Raw genomic sequence first — 20,204 nt, 5'->3', positions numbered from 1 at the left:
TAGAATTATTATTCAGTGCTGCCAAGTTTTTGAGATTTCACCAGATATTACCCACAAGCTGTTTTCAGAATGTGCCATTACCTGAAACAACTAAAATATTTGCATTAATAAGTTTATGCTGTATAAAGAACATACTCTTTGCTGGAACTTAGAAACCATTGGGCATGTGCATTTTATTGTCTATAACTAGGCTGTAGAATACTGTAATAAAATGCCAGCATGATATAACGGTTAGTATACCACACTGGGATCTAGGAAACCACTCAAAAGCAAGGCTGGGAAGATGGCCCTGATCATTACTTGGGTATACATAATAAACACTGAGACAATGCCCATATATTAGCAAGACAAGCCTTTCTTAAATTTCATATTCAGTTTCAGGCTGCCACTTAAAAACTAATTTAAAAAACCTGGAGAGAGTCCATCCTAATGAACCTTTTACATCGGAAGAAACTTCATACAATCAATATGTAAATAATGGAGTATATATTGCAACATCAGCTTTGGAAGACAACAGCAAGGGGAGCACTTTACAGGGAGGCTGGCTAATTTGATCAATAGCCCCAGAGGATACCAAAAACAATTAGAGATCTCTGAAACATTTACTCTTCACATAGCCAGGGACTATGAGATAAAGAGAGGAGTGCTAGAAGCAAGGCTTTGAATCCAGAATTGTGATAGGAAAATTCTTACGTGTAACATTAGAACACATCATCTGAATGAGTGAAAAAATAGAGAAATCCAGCTCTGAACAGAAGCAGTTACAACCAGAAGCAAAGTGAACTGGATAACTGGAAGAGGTATTGATGCTCTTCTTCCTTGTTCTGTAGGTGTTCTCCAAAATGGGCTGCTTCCAAACATCTTCATCTTGATCCATCTCTGCTCTCACCCCTTAATTTTTCTGATTAGCATGTAGTTAGTATGCTGACTCAAGAATGTGACAATTCACTTGCAACCTCATTCCCACTGGACAAGCAGCATGTGGAAAAGTACATATCTGCTGTGTAGCCTGGAAGTCTTCTCTTCTGACTCAAGACAGCTTTTATGAGTCAATCTAAATGAGGGTTCACTAACAGCACAGGCAGTACTATTTTGCATAGTGCTTATTCCCTCTTCCCTCAATAAACACTATACACAATGCTCAAGTCATTTGAACTAGGTAAACGTTTATTGAGAAAGATTTGGTAAACCAAACCTGGTTCAGTGCAGTAGGATAAAAGACCATAAGGCCATTCTCCAACTATAAATAACAGAACTAGTTCATAATAAATAAGAAGGAAATGATGTAGAGGTAAAGGAAACATTACAACAACATGTCTGCTCCCAACAACAGACATTAAATGTCATCTCACATCCAACACCAACAACTCTGATCACTGTACAGCCTCCTCTATCAGACGGCTGTCAATCACGCATGTACTGCTAGAAATGTCCTGGCCAAAAAGAAGGTATCTGTGGAAGCCATGTAGCTTTAGGCCATTCAGATACATAAATATCACACAATGTGCCCCAAAAGTGAGATGCTCAGATGTTCTTCGAAACTATCTTTTATTAACAGTCTTTTTAGAGTGTAACTGCAATCTCACTTTGCAAATTGGGAATTGACAGAAAATGATTTTCCAAAAGGCAGCCAAGTCTGTTCTTTGTATACCATGAATCTCACCCCAGACTTTGACCATGTTCATTTGCTCTCTCAACTGCTCAACTCCCGAGGGGAATAAGTGGCATTTAAGAGCTAAAGCTATGCAAGAATGAATTGACGAGGAGAGACAGAAACAAACAAGAAAATATTTAGTCTAGCAGGCAGCTCTACTGCACAGCTGAGCTTAAACTTCCCAGCACAACACAATCTTCGTGTCCTGAAGTCTCTAGCGTGGTGCCTGCTGAACATGGCAGGATACTCCAGTAATCAGCTGAGGCCATGTACCACTACAGTTTTATTATGAACTGCACAGAGCTGGGCATATGAGTGCAGAATACTGCCTTCTGGGTATAATGTTCACCGTCTTGTAAGCATCCCCACTTCCAGCTCAAGGACGGTATCAGGAACAGACCTGCTAATTGTATTCCTCTAGAGAAGAAAAGTGACCTGTTAAGAGATGGCCTTCTGAAAACTTATCCACATACCCTTTTCTTTTTCCACTCAGGCATTAAAAAAACCACATGGATTCTTGTGAGGTAGCCACAGCAAACGAACTTTTAACTGAGCTCTACTTTCACCAATTTTCTCAAACTTTCCATCTGGTCATTTCCAAACATCCCAGGTCATCCTCTTCCTACAGAGACATATTCTTAATGAAAGAAAATGTTCAATTTTGCTCTGTTGGAAACATGCAACATGGAAGAGAGGTTGGAAGAGAAGAACAGGAGATAAAAATAAGCCCAAGTTAGGCAGCTGCAGTTTGGAGAAGAGGAACCCAACCCTCCAAGCTCCAGTGCAAAATGCAGGGTTAAGAATGTTCTCCACATAGGACCTAGGACTATAGGGACAGAGGAGAAAGGATGGAACCCAGTTTGAAGAAAGGCCTAGAAAGGCCACTCCAATACAGTAGGAAGGAGAAGAGCCAGGACATGAAGGGAGCAAACTTGGTCCATTTCTTCCTGTCTCAAGTTGATTCAGTAAGGCAGGAATGAGGATCTAGTGAGTCCAGCTCCTGAGAACCCAGTCAGTTTTCAGCCCAGTTCAAGTGTAGGAAAGCAGGTTGAGATCATAGCAGCCATCCACCTAAAACAGACACAAATAATTCTTTTTAGTAAAGCTACAGCAAGCTGGGGACACGTTTGTCCCCCTCCCCCATATTGGCTTACTACAGATGTAAAGAAAACCATGATTTGGCATTATATGAACGGATCCAAGGTCAACCCTAGGCTCATGTAACCGCCCACCCCCCTTTCGCCTGTGTGTGGCCAGCTAATAGATTTTTCCACTTTTGCAATTACAACTAAACTAACATTTTCTTACAAACCCAGACCCCAAGAACCAGACCATTCCTAGGCTTGCTGCTCAAATTTAATTTACATCCCATCTGAACTGAGCCACTATTCCTATCCCTCTGGCCACAGTAGCTGGAGACACAGAATGGAGTAATGAATGTAATACTGGGCTAAGAAGAACTGGATTCCAATTTCCACCCAGCTATGAAGGTTGACCCTGAGTCAGTTGCTTTCCACACAGCTTAATCCATTTTGAATCAATATGAAGGTGTCATGATTGCCATCTCAAGATCCTTGGAAGAAGTATCCTTGAAATGCAATAAATAATTAAACTAGCTGGAGACTCTCTTCGTCTAGGATGTTTCTTCATCACAGCTCCTGGCTACTTACTGCTGAAAACAGGATGATGGATCAGAAAAGACTTTTGGCCTTCTGACCCAGAAGACTTCTTAGAAAGGTCCTACAATCAATCATCTGTTTCTGCAGAGTGCTGGACTAGATAGACTTTGGCCTGATCCAGCAGGCTCTTTCTTATGTTCTTATGTTCTATGCATACAGCTAAAAGGAGTTATGGTTTGGAAGGGGCATCACTTTTAATCACACTTTTTGTGTTTGGATTCTGACTGGAGTCCAGTGAAGGACACCTTTCCACAAAGCATTAAGCAGAAGCAGGAGAAAACTAACATCAAAGCGTCCAATCTGTGCTGTTGGCTGGCTGGCTTGAAGCATCTCCGTCAGAACCCACATTTGCTGCACTTCAGAAGACACTTTGTCAGCATCAGGGAGTCCCTGAAAGCAGAGAACAGTTATTTAAATCTTCCCCCCTGCTTTTCTTAATCCAACATATCCATTCAGAAGCTATTCCCCACCAGGAGCTGAACATACACCAGCACCAGACTAGGAACTTCTACGGAATCATGTCTCTGATTAGCCACACACCGCAGCTTAGTCTTGCTCCTTTTCTGTCCTTCCCTACTATTCTTGTGCTGGCTGAAGCAGAGGAGGGGGGGCAATTTGCCATTGCACCTCGCACATCATTCTACAGTAATATATCCAGCAGCCCTTCCAAAACAAGTTAAGAGATATTAAAATTGATTGCTCAGGATACAACCAAATGATCCATAGGCAATGTGAGCGTAGCATGGCAGGTGGGGCACAGCTAATGGCATCAGGGTTTGCCAAGGCTTTGCAGATAGGGGAAAGCAGAGAGAAGGAGTCAAAGGGATGCAACTGAATAGCAGCCTTCACTCATCCAAGACTAAGATCTTCAAGGAATTAACTGGCTGCCCCAATTTCCCATTAAGAATCCCCAAGGCATAAGGGGGGAAATGGCACCTGGGCCCCACCCCCATGGGGGACCCCCACTTACTTTAGTTCAGCCAACTGCAAAGAGCAGCCTGGAGAGGCCACTGGTTGAACTAAGGTAAGCGTGGGGGCAGGGGTGGAAGGGGCGCAGGGGCAGTGCAGGGCATCACCCTCTCCCCCGCCCCCACTTAGTTCAGCTGGCAGAAAAAGCAGCCTTGCTGGGCCACCACCCAGCCCAGCCCCGCCAGGCTGCTCCGGACCGCGGGACCTGGCTGGTGGGGTGGGGCTGGGCAGGGGCGCCCTGCAGCAGCTTTTGCCGGCCCTGGTGAGGCAGGGTGAGGGAGGAAGGGTTTGGGGGGTGGAAAATGACCCCAATGGTGTGCGCCTGGAGTGCGGTGCCACCCACCCCGCCCCGTGGCAGCTATGCAACTAGCAATCCCCAATGGTAGGAAGAGACTAAAGTTCGTAAAGCATAGCAGGGAGGTCTTATGGTGGCAGGCCCTGGTCTCAGTGGCAGTACTCACATCATGCAGAATGGCTGGACGTTCCTGAGATGGGCATGAAAGCCAGGCTGGAAAGCCTTTCTGTGGGCTCTAAAAGAGAGAACAGCCTGAGATCCAGGTTGATGCAAAGCTTCCTCTGGCATACTTGTGAGTACATGAACATATACACAACCAAGCATCCTAAGGCACCTCCCTCCATTTTAGTATTTAACTTTTACTCTCAGAACAGATTATGTACAGAAAAGCAAGAGATGGTGCAGGAACTTGGTGCAACCGTACTTGGAGTACTGCACATCTCAAAAAGGATATCAAAGAGATAGAAAAAGTGCAGAGAAGGGCAACGAGGATGATTGAAGGATTGGAGCACCTTCCTTATGAGGAGAGCTGTAGCGTTTGGGACTCTTTAGTTTGGAGAGGAGACGTCTGAGGGCGGATATGATTGAAGTCTATAAAATTATGCATGGGGTAGAAAATGTTGACAGAGAGAAATTTTTCTCTCTTTCTCACAATACTAGAACCAGGGGGCATACATTGAAAATGCTGGGGGGAAGAATTAAGACTAATAAAAGGAAACACTTCTTCACGCAGCGTGTGATTGGTGTTTGGAATATGCTGCCACAGGAGGTGGTGAAGGCCACTAACCTGGATAGCTTTAAAAAGGGCTTGGACAGATTTATGGAGGAGAAGTCGATCTATGGCTACCAATCTTGATCCTCCTTGATCTCAGATTGCAAATGCCTTAGCAGACCAGGTGCTCAGGAGCAGCAGCAGCAGCAGAAGGCCATTGCTTTCACATCCTGCATGTGAGCTCCCAAAGGCACCTGGTGGGCCACTGCGAGTAGCAGAGAGCTGGACTAGATGGACTTTGGTCTGATCCAGCAGGCTAGTTCTTATGTTCTTATGAACTCTGTAAATATTTTCCTCAACTGTTCCCAAGGAGATACTGAATTCATTCTTAGATATGTATTCCAGAAACTATCTAATATCTCATATGGTTCACTGGTGAGAGATCATTGGGCATGGGGAGAGGGAAGGAGGTTGGTCTGAGGAAAAGCCAACTGCATCTTACAGAAAACTCAAAGGAATATTCAGGCCAAGCAGCTGAATAACACTCAAGCAGTAATCAATAATGGCTTAAGATGAAATGTGCATTTTAGGCAGTCAGAATGAAGATTTCATTCCACAAAAGCAGAATAACATCAGAACTGGCTTGGAAGCTTTGAAACATATGTAGGTTTAGGAAAATATTTAGGTTTAGCACCCTCTCAAATTTAGAATGAAGGCAAACTGAACAGAGCTGAAGAGCAGCAAATTGTGCAAAAAGAACCAGTGTGTTTTAGTTGTTAGTGTGAGACAAGGATCTGAGAGACACAGATTCTAATCCTGACTCTACCATGAAAGCTTTGTAGGGAGATCCTGGCCAGTTACACACCCTCAACTTACCTCACATATTGTTGTGAGGATAAAACAGAGGAGAGGAGAATGACATAAGCTATTTTGGTCCCCACTGGGGAGAAAGGCAGGTATAAATGAAAGCAGAAATAAAAGAGCCACACCAGTCATAGGAAGAAAAAGCCCAAAGCCAATAAGGTAAAATATATATTTTATTATTCAGCTAAAATTCTCTATGCATTTCACCCAAAGGGCTTCCTAGTCTTGCAGTGGTTTTTCAAAGAGAATAAGATCAGAGATCTTATACCATTGCAAGACTAGCAGACTGCTGTGAAGAAGCCCCTTGGGCAAAATGTTTAGGGAGTTTTAAGTGAGTAATAAAATATATTCTGACCTTATTTTGCATCATCGGTCTTGGCCTTATTTTTTTAATCTTCGAGGGTACATATGAAACAGGTAAACAAACAAGTCAGGCTCTAGGGCCTCCTGAAAAAGCCTTCCCTGACCCTGTAAGTCAATAAGTCATCATAAGACTCAACAAGGATGAAAACAATGGCTATGTAAGAGAAATGTGCTTTGACGAGGGGCTGGGCACACACCTTTTGACTTGCAGGGATGAGCTGCAGCTCCTCAATGCTGAAATGTAGCCACACTGGAGAAGGCTGACGCAGGATCAGACGTATGGCAGCCACCTGGTCCATATCACAAAGCATCTAGCAAAACAAGAGAGGCAAGAAATGAACACAATTGCAGGAAGAAATAGATGGAAATAAGGCAGAAGCACTTCTGCATTAAAGAAGGGGGGAAAGGAACAAGGGTTACTACAATACAACTATGGAGTGGGGTGAACTGTACCAGATCCCATCCAACTTTTGCTGGAGCTGGTACAGTTCCCTGGGCAAGGGAATGTTAGCACTCTGGGGTTGTGCATGGCAATTGCAGCATGCCCTTCAAGGGAGACTTTATTAGAAACCCAGCTCTACAGGTAAAAACAGTTCGTGAAAAGGTTTCCAGCCCAGTCTCTAAAAGGAACAGAGTCCCTGTACCATAAGCTCTCTTGAATAGATATTTTACAAACTTGCTGGAAGACACCTGCCTTATCCCTTCTGAGGAGCTATGCATACCACAGTTGCAGCACAGCAACAGAAAAGGCTCTGGCCATAACTGACAGAGGGTACTGACAGGATTCCCTGATGGGAATCTATGTGGCAACTGTTCACCTTGCAATAAAGTGAACAGTTGCCACATAGATTCCCATCAGGGAGTAACAGTCCTTCATTAATCATAGTGCCAGCTCTCTGCCATAGTTTGCCAGTTTCCTTAGTTACAGGAACTACCACAATTTACCTCAAAGAGATCCTGCAAGGAGAGAACGGATCTCTTGCACACTGTCAATGCTATATAAATGAATATTCGTTTCAAAATAGTGCACATTCTTTTCACCCATCATAAACTGTTTGACTGGATCAGTTTATCCATCAGTAAGACAACCCCAGGTCAAGACAGTGAGGAGTAACAAAGCTCACAGAAACATCAAGAGTGCAAAATGGAGTTTGGCTGTGATCCCCATCATTAATAAGTAGCTTTTTCTGGAAGTGCCAGGCTATTAGCAGTGGTTATGTGCACTAGGCCTGAGCTTTCTGCATTTCCCTAGAGAATGAACTCACACTGGCCTTAATGAGCAAAATCGCAGCTGGGCCAGAACAGCATCATTAATGCCTTGAGTTGAAAAGTGCACAGTAGGCAGTTAGAATGGAAACCTTCAACATTTACTGAGCAATATTTATGTCAGGCTGTAGGAAAAGTAAGGACACCATGCAGAGCACAGGCTGAGTGTCAGGCAAGAAAAATCTTGCACTAAAGTAAAGAAGATCAAATATCAGCATAAGTTGAAATGCCAATAGAAGCTGAAATTCTGACCTGATGCCTAGAAACAGAGAAGTAGTCCTGTGAACCTTGCTCTGCATGCAGGTTAGGCATCAAGCAATAGTTTCGCAGGCAGGTAACCCATTTGGAAGGACTTCCATCTCCACCATCTGTGGTGCTTTGGCGCAGCACCCGCAGGCTCAAAAAAGCTGTGTAATAGTTCTTGAATACAATTTCCTGCAACTGAAAAAAAAAAGAGAACAGAAATAGAATATCCAGAAAAAGAGCAATTTATGGAGTTCCTGCCCATTCCATTGTCTATCGTGTAATGGGTGCACCTAAACACCAGGGATTCAAGAATGCCCACATCTTGGGTCAAAAATGGGAAGTTTTTAAATTGAAGTTAAGGACATAGTCAGTGACTAAACTACACTCGGATCAATATTTGGAAGCAAAGAATCCAGCATGAATGTCTGGAAAACCAGTTGACAGTTTATGTGAAGTATTTAGAATAGGAAACTAATTTTCACAAAACATATAAAGACAGTCTGGAAAAAGATGGAACAGGCGTAATTAGGGATTGCTATCTTCAGATCCTCTGAAGATGCCAGCCACAGATGCAGGCGAAACGTCAGGAGAGAATGCTGCTAGAACACGGCCATACAGCCCGGAAACCACACAGCACCCAAGTGATTCCGGCTGTGAAAGCCTTCGACAAGGGATTGCTATATCTTGCTAAAGCCTTTTCTTCATATATACATGAGGCTAGATGAGTGGCAACCCAAGAGAGCCTTCTTGGTCATAGTACCACAATTAAGGAATTCCCTATCTAGAGATATTTGTTTGTTCCCTTCCGTCATCTTCCACCAGCAGGCAAACATTTTTTGTTTCTCTGTGTGTATTTTATAGCTTTGGTTTCAATTGGTTGTATGAGATATTTTTATAATACTCTTTTTAACTATTAACTATTTTAACTAATAACTATTAATTATATCCCACAGAAAGGGGATATAATTTACTGAATTCACCTATTCACCTGAGTGACCTTAGGGTCAAAGAAGCATCTATCTGTATGACAGCCACTTCAGGTCATTAATATTTTTCCTGAAGCTATGTAAAGAACCCTGACACCTCCAAGGCAGGTAGACTCATGGAATGAAGTCAAAAACTTGTAGACGCTAAGGAACATAAGATACAAACCGCAGGAGAGCTCTACAAAAAAACTCAGTAGTATTTCTTTTCAGTAAATGTGTAAATTGAAATGAACCCTTCCCACACCAAAGGTCCCATGTGATAACTCTATATATCTTTTACTAGCATAGCCTGCAATGTACATGATCCATCTAGCTAGGAGATAATTATGGCCCCTTTTCTTCATATTGTTACATATTCCCTGACCTCCAAGTCCAGGCCATAGAACTGTAGGAGAGAACTGCAATCAATACTGCCTGTAACCTGACCAGCTACTTTGAATTTCTTGCAAGTCAGATAGTTTTGGGAGACAGCAGTCAAGGAGAGCCAAGATCTCCCCTACCTTATGAGAAAAGAAATTAACTAAAATACATTAATGCTGGGCTAATTAATGCCAGATATAAAGTAAAAAGTAATGGTACATTTAGGAAATAGTAATGATAATACTAAGCATATGATCTAACATCTTTATACTACTTTTTCCCCAAAAAGTTGAAGTTCTGCACGCATTCCACTTCTAACTATGGACCTGTATTATTAATAGAGAGGGGGACAAATCTGTAGAAAACCAGGGGTAATGATATATATCAAAGGATTTCATATCATGGAGAAAATGATACATGAAGCAGAAAGAAATGCTGAAGGTAAAGATATTTTGTTCTGTTGGTGAGCCACTAAATGGAATATATTAGCTAAGACTAAGTATAACTGATTGTAATAATATGTTTGTTCACTACTGAAATGTCAATAATATACATGCACAATTGCCTCATAATTAATAATGGTAACCAATCAGACTTCAAGATGTGTATTAGTAGATCAATAACGTACTAAATATGTATAAATTAAATATGTATAAATTACTTATGGTCAAAGGGTGAAATTAGAACTTGCCAATATATAACAATTGGCAACTTCTCCTGCAATTGCTGATCAATAAACAAATCATAAGAACATAAGAACATAAGAACTAGCCTGCTGGATCAGACCAGAGTCCATCTAGTCCAGCATTCTGCTACTCGCAGTGGCCCACCAGGTGCCTTTGGGAGCTCACATGCAGGATGTGAAAGCAATGGCCTTCTGCTGCTGCTGCTGCTCCTGAGCACCTGGTCTGCTAAGGCATTTGCAATCTGAGATCAAGGAGGATCAAGATTGGTAGCCATAGATTGACTTCTCCTCCATAAATCTGCCCAAGCCCTTTTTAAAGCTATCCAGGTTAGTGGCCATCACCACCTCCTGTGGCCTCCATATTCCAAACACCAATCACACGTTGCGTGAAGAAGTGTTTCCTTTTATTAGTCCTAATTCTTCCCCCCAGCATTTTCAATGTATGCCCCCTGGTTCTAGTATTGTGAGAAAGAGAGAAAAATGTCTCTCTGTCAACATTTTCTACCCCATGCATAATTTTATAGACTTCAATCATATCCGCCCTCAGACGTCTCCTCTCCAAACTAAAGAGTCCCAAACGCTGCAGCCTCTCCTCATAAAGAAGGTGCTCCAATCCTTCAATCATCCTCGTTGCCCTTCTCTGCACTTTTTCTATCTCTTCGATATCCTTTTTGAGATGTGGCGACCAGAACTGAACACAGTACTCCAAGTGCGGTCGCACCACTGCTTTATATAAGGGCATGACAATCCTTGCAGTTTTATTATCAACTCCTTTCCTCATTATCCCCAGCATAGAGTTTGCCTTTTTCACAGCTGCCATGCATTGAGTTGACATTCCCATGGAACTATCAACTAAGACGCCCAAATCCCTTTCCTGGTCTGTGACTGATAGCACTGACCCCTGTAGCGTGTATGTGAAGTTTGGATTTTTTGCCCCTATGTGCATCACTTTACATTTTGCTACATTGAACTGCATTTGCCATTTCTTAGCCCACTCACCTAATTTATCAAGGTCCGCTTGGAGCTCTTCGCAATCCTTTGTGGTTCTTACCACCCTACATAATTTGGTATCATCTGCAAACTTGGCCACCACACTACCCACCCCTACTTCCAGGTCATTTATGAATAGGTTAAAGAGCACTGGTCCCAAAACGGATCCTTGGGGGACACCACTCCCTACATCTCTCCATTGTGAGAACTTCCCATTTATACCCACCCTTTGTTTCCTGTTCCTCAACCAGTTTTTAATCCATAGGAGGACTTCTCCTCTTATTCCTTCATTGCTGAGTTTTCTCAACAGTCTCTGGTGAGGAACTTTGTCAAAAGCCTTTTGGAAATCCAAGTAGACAATGTCCACCGGTTCCCCCTTATCCACATGTCTGTTTACACCCTCAAAGAACTCTAGTAAGTTTGTAAGACAGGACTTGCCTCTACAAAAGCCATGCTGACTCTTCCTCAGCAGGTCTCGCTTTTCTACATGTTTTATAATTTTATCTTTAATGATAGATTCTACTAATTTACCAGGAACAGATGTCAAACTGACTGGCCTGTAATTTCCCGGGTCCCCCCTAGACCCTTTCTTAAAGATTGGTGTGACATTGGCCATCTTCCAGTCTTCAGGGATGGAGGCAGATTTCAGGGATAAGTTGCATATTAATGTGAGAACATCAGCAATTTCATGCTTGAGCTCTTTAAGAACTCTTGGATGAATGCAATCTGGGCCAGGGGATTTGGTAGCATTTAGTTTATCAATGGCTGTCAGAACTTCTTCCTTGTCTACCACTAACTTCGCTAGTTCCTCGGATTCACCTCCTAAGAAGCTTGGTTCAGGTGCAGGAATTTTCCTCACCTCCTCTTGGGTGAAGACAGATGCAAAGAATTCATTCAGCTTCTCTGCAATCTCCCTGTCATCTTTTAGCACACCCTTTGTTCCTTTGTCATCTAACGGGCCTACCGCTTCCCTAGCTGGCTTCCTACTTTTGATGTACTTGAAGAACTGTTTGTTGCTAGTCTTGATGTTCGCAGCCATGCGTTCCTCAGCCAGAAGCTAAAGGAACTGAAGTTATTCTTTAACATACAGATTGGAAGCAGGAAATGAATGCCTCAAACTCTTATAGTACAATTCTAAACAGAATTACACCCTTCTAAAGCAATTAAACTCAATGGGCTTAGACGGGTGTAACTTTGCTGAGAAGTGCTCAGCAAGGTTCAGGTATAGAACTAACAATACAATTGATAAAAGTTGGATTACAGGTTTATAATTACACCATTATTTATGCTTCCTCTTTGCTTATACTCACATCAATGGTCTGAGAGTGTGGCAGCATCACATCAATCACTGCAACACCTGGTCGGCCTTGCTCGGTCTTCATGTCACCCACTTGCAGCATGACAGGGCTTTTGATAGTGCATAGTGCAGGCTCATGCGTCATGGTCCCCATACTGGAAAAATAGCCATAGGCTCAGTTCAGTGGATCATAATAATTACATCCACATATCAAAACACAGGAAATTCTGCACTACTAAATACCATAACCCATACACACAGTAAGGGGGGAGGCATTACCAACACTGGAAGTTTTCACAGAACAGCCCATAACCTGATGGCTCTCTGTGCAGCTGATGGAAGTCTCAATGCAGCCTATGGAAGCTTAGACTTCAATAACCAAGTCACTTCACAGCTATGCATCTTTACTCCGGAGTAAACTCCACTAAACCCATTGTGACACACACCCCGACTACGGTAGTATGCACAGAAATAAACTCGGACATGCTGCAGAACGGTTTAACAACTTGCGTTTATACTCTTATGGACAAGAGTTTAAGTCCAGTAGCACCTTTAAGCCCAACAAAGTTTTATTCCTGATATAAGTTTTTGTGTTGCATGCACATTTCTTTCGGTACTTCCTCAGACAGTCAGCAAAGGAAAATTCTAATTGGAGCTACCAATACTAAGAAACAGAACACCTGGGCAAATCACGAGAGAAGCTCCTGGCCAAATCGCGACTCTCCAGTCCTTCTTCCGCTGTCAACCAGGGAAGGAGACACCACTTCGCTTATTGGCTACCTCCACAGATGCCATCCAGCATCAACGAGGCTTCTCCAAGAATGGCAGCATCACGTAAGAGAAACGCTGCCGCAACAAAACGGGGCTTTTCCACAGGGAAACCTTTGTTGCTAGGCGCACCGTCATAGCGCACACTGATGACGTCACAAGACATTCGGAGGCGGAGCCTGGAAGGGCGGGGCTTATACTTTGAAACCTGAGCGCCGCTTCGTGGCACCGGGAGAGACGTGTCCACTAGAGTAATGCTGGCGCTATAATATGACGAAAACGTCGCCTTTTTTGTTGTTTCCGCGTTGCTGTAGGAACAGGATAGCTTACAAAGTGATTGGCCAGCAAATCCGATGAGTCTGGGTCAGCATTGGTTCCCTGGACCGCTGGGACACGTTAAGCAAACTGATTGGTCAGTTAGTTCGAACGGGAGATTGACGGAAATGTTGTGGAGGCTGAAGCTGTCCATCCCGGGCGGGGCGGAGCCTCTGCGCTGGGTCGGCGAGGGCAGGTGAGAATCCGGAGTGGGCGGGGGGCGGGATCCGGTTGAATTTGAGTCAGGGAGATCTTCAGGGCCGCGAGTTTGAGATTCCTCTGGCAAGTCTCGCGTGTCCAGGAAGGAAGAAGGCAGGAGGAACAGCCTCGGGCCCCGCGTTCCCTACTTCTGACACCTTATTTCCATTGTCCCTAGACCAGGATGAAGGCCCTGATCTTGGTGGGGGGCTATGGGACCCGATTGCGGCCTCTGACGCTCAGCATCCCCAAGCCGCTTGTGGAGTTCTGTAACAAGCCCATTCTGTTGCATCAGGTGGAGGCCTTGGTGAAGGTAAGATTCAGATTTCTCGTCGGGTGGGGGTGGGGAATGAAGCTGCTCTGTGCTGGTAAGATCCATGTGATGGGCAGAAAATAAACGGGAGGTGCTTTGTCCATCGCAGCAGCTGAAGGTGGGGAGGGGTTGAGGAGGATCTACTGAATTTCTTCCGTATCTGTTCCTTGTAAAGGTTCAGAAATCAGAACCGGCGCCAGAAAAAGAGGCCCTATATAGAGAGCAGCACATTGGGAATGTATAGTCCGATTTATGCTATCTACAGTCCTATCATATAATTTCTGTTTTGGCAGCCATGTGTTCATATCTGATATATGATGCTATAGCTAGAAGAAACTTGAGAGAAAGTGTCAGAAGTAGATTTCCAAATTCAGGCAATGTTTCTTTTTAATAATTAGAAAGAAATGCATGGATATTAGTGGCTGATTGGCTTAAGCCTTAGATATTGTCCTGCAAAGGGAGCTGACAGAGCATTTTTTTAAAAAAAGAAACCCTTTTGTAGGCACCGCCTAGAAGGCCCAATATTTCTCTTACCTAGTTGGATTCTAACTGGCAATGAAACCTTCCTGCTTCTGCAAAATAGGGCAATTTTGATACAAAATTTGCTGAAACAGTTTTTGAATAGGGACTTGGACTTATCACTGGATCCTGACTGTCTCCTGTCTTGATAGGCAGGTGTAAACCATGTGATACTTGCGGTCAGTTATATGTCAGAACTGCTGGAGAAGGAAATGAAAGAGCAGGAACAAAAGGTATGTGTTGCAGGTTGAACAGCTGCCAGGCTTTTAAGTGATCCAGTTAGAATGGAAATAGTGGATCAGAAACTCAAATGAATCTTTAACCTTTTCATTTTCATTATCCTTTGGTTGTATATATTCTGTCTGTAAAAAATTTAAATACACATAAATTTTCCCCATTGTGGATAAAAGAGGCCTAGATTAGCTTTATTTCAAAAGGAAGATAGCAGGCAAAAAAAAAGTTTTAAAATGTACCTGTCTTGAAAGGGTGGATCAGTGGCTGTGTTTGGAAAAGGAACTAAAATGAAAGTCATCACAGAAGAAAGCAGTTTTGATTTTTACGAGTATGTTGAAGTGTTCTTACCTAATATGAATAGGTTGCTACCAAAGCCAGTGGCTCAGTGACCTTTTACCTTACTGCCACATCACTTCCGTAGAGCACTGTAAAACTGTGTTACAAGGCAGTGTATGTTTTACTGCACAACTCAATTAAAATGTAGTTTACATTCTAGTTTTTAATTGAGGTTCCTTAAGCAAAACTAGTAACTCACTTCCTTAATGCTAGCATGGATTAAAATACTGTCTCCACCCTAAAAAGTAGGGTATGGCACTGTTATCTTCTTTTCAGTAAACTCCTGTAACTGAAAGTTACTGGCATACAGATAACAATTTCCTAGTTAATGAACTGACAGCTGTTATATGCTCTTCTCCCCCCCCTTTTTTTTCAGTAATGGACTATTATGGCCACAAACTTTCCCATTATTTTTGTTTATTGATTCATGTATACCCTGCTTTTCTCTCCGTTCCCAAAGCAGCTTTCATCCTCCTCTCCTGTGTGCTATCCTCACATCAGCCCTGTGAGGTATGTTAGACTATATAAGGTCACCCAGCAAGCAAAGTATAGATCTGACCTTGGGTTTCCTAGATCCTAGTCCATCACTACATCATATTGGCTTTCAGTGAGGTAGCATCTCATCAGACATTTTTAAAATGTTTTTTAAAATGTTTTAAACATGAATTTTTAAAATGTTTAATCATACTTCAAACCTACCTTTTAATTATATTGAACTCCACAGGCTTGTACTTCCAAATAATAGTTTAGGATTTGGATGTTGAAACAATGGCACAATCAACTTCCATTGTCTTCCCTAATTCACTCTGCTTATTTGCAGCATCATTAGAATAAAGACCAGTGAGTATATACATCTCATCATAAAGCAGTGAATGATATTGATGCAGCTGTAATAATAACAGGAGAAATGTCATCCTTAAGGTGAACCACTGTGTCGGCCTATCAGATAGGTGATTGGAAGTCCAATAAGGCAGCTGTGTTGCGGGTAAGAGGCACAAACACATTAAATTATTAGTGCTTGTCTCCTCACTTTTCAAACTCTGTTCTTTGTTTCCCAGTTGAACATACATATTTCCCTGTCACATGAGAAGGAACCACTGGGCACGGGTAAGTGCTTCTGGCAAAGTGACTGTGGTGAGGATTTATGGGGGTCAGTGTGGGATCACAACAAAGATCTGCAGCAGCCTTTTAGGTTTTGGACTGTATGCAGATGAGGATTTGACTACTTATTTCACACTGCAATGTATTATTTATTTATTTATTTATTTTATTAGATTTTTATACCGCCCCATCCCCGGAGGGCTCTGGGCGGTGTACAACATTTAAAAATAGTATAATTAATAACATTTAAAAGCAGCGATCCAAGTTTAGATATAAATTAAATTAAATTAAAAGAACTTCTTGAACTGAGTTGAGCAATCTGCTGACTACAGTTATTGAAGAATTCATAGATAAGCACAAAATACTAATTAGCCCCTTTCCCTCTACAGCTGGCCCACTGGCACTGGCTCGGGAGCTACTGAATGAGAATTCTGAGCCTTTTTTCGTACTCAACAGTGATGTGATCTGTGACTTCCCATTTGCAGACATGGTGCGCTTCCACAAGCATCATGGCAAAGAGGGCACCATTGTGGTAAATATCAGAGGTAGACCAGCTATATGCATGTAATGCTGCTTACAGCTTTGGATTGCCTGAGGACTCTTGCTTCTTCAGTACTGGTTGTGGAGCTGCCAGGATTCCAGTTCTATTTGGGGGGATGGGGGCAAAAGCTCTGTTCTTTCCACGAGCCTTGGTGTAATTTCTGTCTATGCAAACCAAACAGTGAACGCTCTATTGGCCTCTCATACGTCTAGAAGGCGGCTTTACTAATAGAAGGGATTTGTTCCTATTTTGAGAAAGAATTGCATATCCACAAGATCTTGTGTTATCTCTGTATTAACTGGAAAATATAAAAGACTGAAAATATTCAGTCGACTCCGCCACACTTTTATCTTTTCTTCTGCATGCCAAGTTCTTTTTAAACAGGTACAATAAGACCAGACTAAAAATAAAAAAATAGGAAGAACATTTCACATTGAGGTATTTCTGTGTATGTGGTTCTGTGTCCTTGACTATGTTTGGGTCTGATGCTGACTTTACTGCCTTGCAGGTGACAAAGGTGGAAGAGCCGTCAAAATATGGGGTAGTGGTGTGTGAAGCTGATACTGGGCGCATACACCGCTTTGTGGAGAAACCCCAGGTTTTTGTCTCCAATAAAATCAATGCTGGCATGTACATCTTCAACCCCAGTGTGCTAGAAAGAATCCAGGTAGGTGACACTAAGGAGCTAAAGAGGATCTTTTCTAGGGCAGATTGGTTGACGTACCTGAGGTGGACGTACCTGACGTACCTGCTGCCCATACAAGATGAGTTGTTTTAACATCTTGGGCTGGGAGTTTTGTAGAATCCAGCTTTGTTATTTGCAAATTTTAACCTATGTTGAATTCAAAGGGCATAGGACAAGGATTCTGGTCAGGTGCCTTCTGCTATGGTTGATCCTGGGAATTGGACATTTTTACCTCCTAAGTCAGGAACATCCAGTTGACTAAACTCTTACTTTCTTTTAGCTGCAACCTACCTCAATTGAGAAGGAAATCTTCCCAGTGATGGCAGAGCAAGGACAGCTTTATGCTATGGAACTACAGGGTAAGAATTATAGACTGATACAAGGATACATTTGAAATTGCTTTCTTACAAGGTACAAAAGGGTCACTTAATAGAGGGTACTGATGATAGAAGGCTACTGAAAAGTGAAGTTGAGAAGTGAAACAAGATAAAGATGCAGAATTGGAATTGTGTTAGCGATTTTACCAAAATGTTGCAACGCAGGTCAGAAGTCCTAGAAAATTCATTTAGCACATTTCTTCTAGAACTTGTCATTACCAGATGATATTGAAAAGTGTTAATAGTGAAGTTCAACCATAAGAACTTTCTTCAACAAGCATGGACAGTTTGCTTCGCTGTTGCTGATTTGATTCCCTGAAGTGTTGGTCTTTATCAAACGTAGAGCATTGTTACGCACTGGGGACATGATAAGCATATCTGGTAGTTCCAGTTTCCTGAATAGAGAAAAGCGAGAAGGTTGCCAGGCCTTACTCCCCCTACATGTCAGAAAAAAAAGCTCTTCTCACCTCTTCAGCTAAATGCCAGTGACACTAAGTAAAAGCTCTGTTCCAGAGACTGACATTTGATTAATGCAGCTTTGTCTTCACAGGGTTCTGGATGGACATTGGCCAACCTAAAGACTTCCTGACTGGCATGTGCATGTATCTGCAGTCTCTGCGGCTGAAGCAGCCAGAACGGCTGCATTCAGGCCCAGGTTTTGTGGGGAATGTACTTGTGGTAAGCCCATGTTGGCCTTCATTTGGAATGAGTTCAAAAGCAAATAGCCCTTTGACAGGGCAGCTGGAGTTTGTCTAGCACTGGCTGATTATTACAGGGGTGGGGTAACAGCTTGGAATATGCCTGCCATAGTGGGGGCCTAAAGCTGTATGGAAATTTTGTCTAGCCTTTTGTGAAATGTCATGGTTTCCTCACGGGTGGAATCAGAAGCTGCTCAGAGCAACACTGCAACTTTCATACTAGTTTTTTTTCTTTTGTAGGACCCAACTGCCAAGATTGGAGCAAACTGTAATATTGGTCCCAATGTCACAATTGGAGCAGGTGTGGTGATAGAGGATGGAGTTCGGATCAAGCGTTGCACTGTTCTGAAAGGATCACGCATCCGTTCTCATTCTTGGCTTGAGTCCTGCATTGTTGGCTGGAGCTCCTCTGTAGGCCAGTGGGTAAGTTGCCACAGAGTGACAGGACTTAGGAAGACACCAGTGCTGAGATACTTCCTGGGGAACAAAACGTACACCAGTGCTGTAGGGTAGCAGAGGATTACTCAGACAGATTTCCCCACATGCCATTGTTTCTCTGGTCATATATTTGGGATACCCTCTTGTTATTCTTACAGCCTCAAAATAGTGGTGCCTGGCCACCTACAATTTCCCACTGTGTAGGCATTTAGCCAAGTAGTGTCAATTTGTTCCTTGATGAATAAGTCATCTTGTATGGTGGGGCTTGTGACACTGGTGAGACCTCCCATTGTGCCTGGGCTGCAGCTGTTAAGCTGGCAGACAACTGTATCATAAAGATTACCATCCCTTGTAACCACTGTGGTAGTTTAGCGTGGCCTGCAAAATGTTAGTTTTCCCCAGCTGGCCTTTAGATGCATATAGTATCTGTCTGGTGTGTTTTTCTCTAGGTACGGATGGAGAACGTGACCGTGCTTGGTGAAGATGTCATTGTGAATGATGAACTCTACCTCAACGGTGCCAATGTGCTACCTCACAAATCCATCGCCGAGTCAGTGCCAGAGCCACGCATCATCATGTAGCCATTCTGGGATTTGAGCGCTGGACCAGCCCCCTCAAGGCCCTGCCTGTGTTATCCTGAATTGGGGCCATCCCCACTCTGTGCCTTGGCAGCAGAGGGATCTTTGGAGTGAAATACTTACTTTGCCCCTGCTGCTGAACCCTCAGCCCTTTTTTGTAGGTCCTGCAGAAAAGCAAACCAGGACCAAGATCTGCACAAGATGGTTGGGACCTTCAGATGTGTTGCTGGCTCTGAGCTTGTTGTCCTGCAAAAGCTAGGATGCACGCTTTAGCATGGAGAGTGGCTGTGAGCAAGAGATAGACACTGCAGTAATTAGACTGCAAAGACAACAGATTCAGGTGAGGCCTGTGGAGGAGAATGAGCAGCATGTTATGCTGTTATACCAGGATGGCTCTTACTTCTCATGGGGAAGTCTGAATGCAGTCTTTTCCCAGTATTTCTTGGGAACTCTGTTGCCTTACAAAGACTGAAGCCCTTTTGTTCAATATGGCCAATAATCACTAATAGTATTATTCAAAGTCGGGACAGGGTGCTGTCCACTACTGAAAACAACCAATTATATTGTAACGAAAAATAAGCTACAGTGGTCTCTCTCTCTCTCTCTCTTTTTGTTTGTTCATTATGTTGAGCAGATGAAGAGACTCCTTAAGAGGTCTTCTTCTATGTATTCCTGAGGCTGCCAGACCAACCACTAGTACTTTTGTTTTACAAATTGGACCTGCCTCCAGGGTGGTA

General features: G+C 43.0%; 2 protein-coding genes across 3 annotated transcripts; one reads left to right on the top strand and one right to left on the bottom strand.

The window, feature by feature from the left end:
* Nucleotides 1-1,146: 1,146 nt before the first annotated feature.
* Nucleotides 1,147-13,282, bottom strand: NICN1 (nicolin 1, tubulin polyglutamylase complex subunit). Of its 2 annotated transcripts, none has more exons than XM_048492173.1 (7): nt 13,047-13,282; nt 12,380-12,521; nt 8,055-8,243; nt 6,734-6,847; nt 4,764-4,832; nt 3,619-3,723; nt 1,147-2,725 (listed from the first exon to the last, which is right to left on the bottom strand). In XM_048492173.1, exons 2-7 carry the CDS (start codon nt 12,518-12,520, stop codon nt 2,684-2,686), a joined length of 660 nt encoding a protein of 219 aa, XP_048348130.1. In that variant the 5' UTR covers nt 12,521; nt 13,047-13,282; the 3' UTR covers nt 1,147-2,683. The 2 variants fall into 2 exon arrangements, with proteins under 2 accessions (XP_048348130.1, XP_048348131.1); XM_048492174.1 differs by having other exon boundaries at nt 13,147-13,280.
* A 222-nt stretch (nt 13,283-13,504) lies between these two features.
* GMPPB (GDP-mannose pyrophosphorylase B) lies at nt 13,505-20,046 on the top strand. Its single transcript, XM_048492202.1, has 10 exons — nt 13,505-13,645; nt 13,826-13,960; nt 14,632-14,712; nt 16,108-16,156; nt 16,540-16,682; nt 17,200-17,358; nt 17,657-17,735; nt 18,304-18,431; nt 18,692-18,874; nt 19,339-20,046. The coding sequence occupies exons 2-10, from the start codon at nt 13,832-13,834 to the stop codon at nt 19,468-19,470; spliced, it is 1,083 nt and encodes a 360-aa protein (XP_048348159.1). The 5' UTR covers nt 13,505-13,645; nt 13,826-13,831; the 3' UTR covers nt 19,471-20,046.
* The last annotated feature ends 158 nt before the right edge of the window (nt 20,047-20,204 follow it).

The sequence above is a fragment of the Sphaerodactylus townsendi genome, linkage group LG03 (assembly GCF_021028975.2).
Source record: "Sphaerodactylus townsendi isolate TG3544 linkage group LG03, MPM_Stown_v2.3, whole genome shotgun sequence".
In the NCBI taxonomy this organism is placed as follows: domain Eukaryota; kingdom Metazoa; phylum Chordata; class Lepidosauria; order Squamata; family Sphaerodactylidae; genus Sphaerodactylus; species Sphaerodactylus townsendi.
Note: the sequence above shows the minus strand (reverse complement) of the source record. Positions and strands in the feature narration are given on the sequence as shown.

What these genes read in the sequence shown, in the direction of transcription:
- GMPPB (XM_048492202.1), top strand. Translation starts at nt 13,832, where the DNA reads ATGAAGGCCCTGATCTTGGTGGGGGGCTATGGGACCCGATTGCGGCCT. An exon ending in GCAAAGAGGGCACCATTGTG is followed by an intron (nt 16,683 to 17,199) that starts GTAAATATCAGA and finishes ACTGCCTTGCAG; the next exon opens with GTGACAAAGGTGGAAGAGCC. An exon ending in TTGTGGGGAATGTACTTGTG is followed by an intron (nt 18,432 to 18,691) that starts GTAAGCCCATGT and finishes TTTCTTTTGTAG; the next exon opens with GACCCAACTGCCAAGATTGG.
- NICN1 (XM_048492173.1), bottom strand. Translation starts at nt 12,520, where the DNA reads ATGGGGACCATGACGCATGAGCCTGCACTATGCACTATCAAAAGCCCT. An exon ending in TCATCCCTGCAAGTCAAAAG is followed by an intron (nt 4,833 to 6,733) that starts GTGTGTGCCCAG and finishes TCTCTCTTTTAG; the next exon opens with AGCCCACAGAAAGGCTTTCC. An exon ending in CACAGATTGGACGCTTTGAT is followed by an intron (nt 2,726 to 3,618) that starts GTTAGTTTTCTC and finishes TGTCTGTTTTAG; the next exon opens with GTGGATGGCTGCTATGATCT.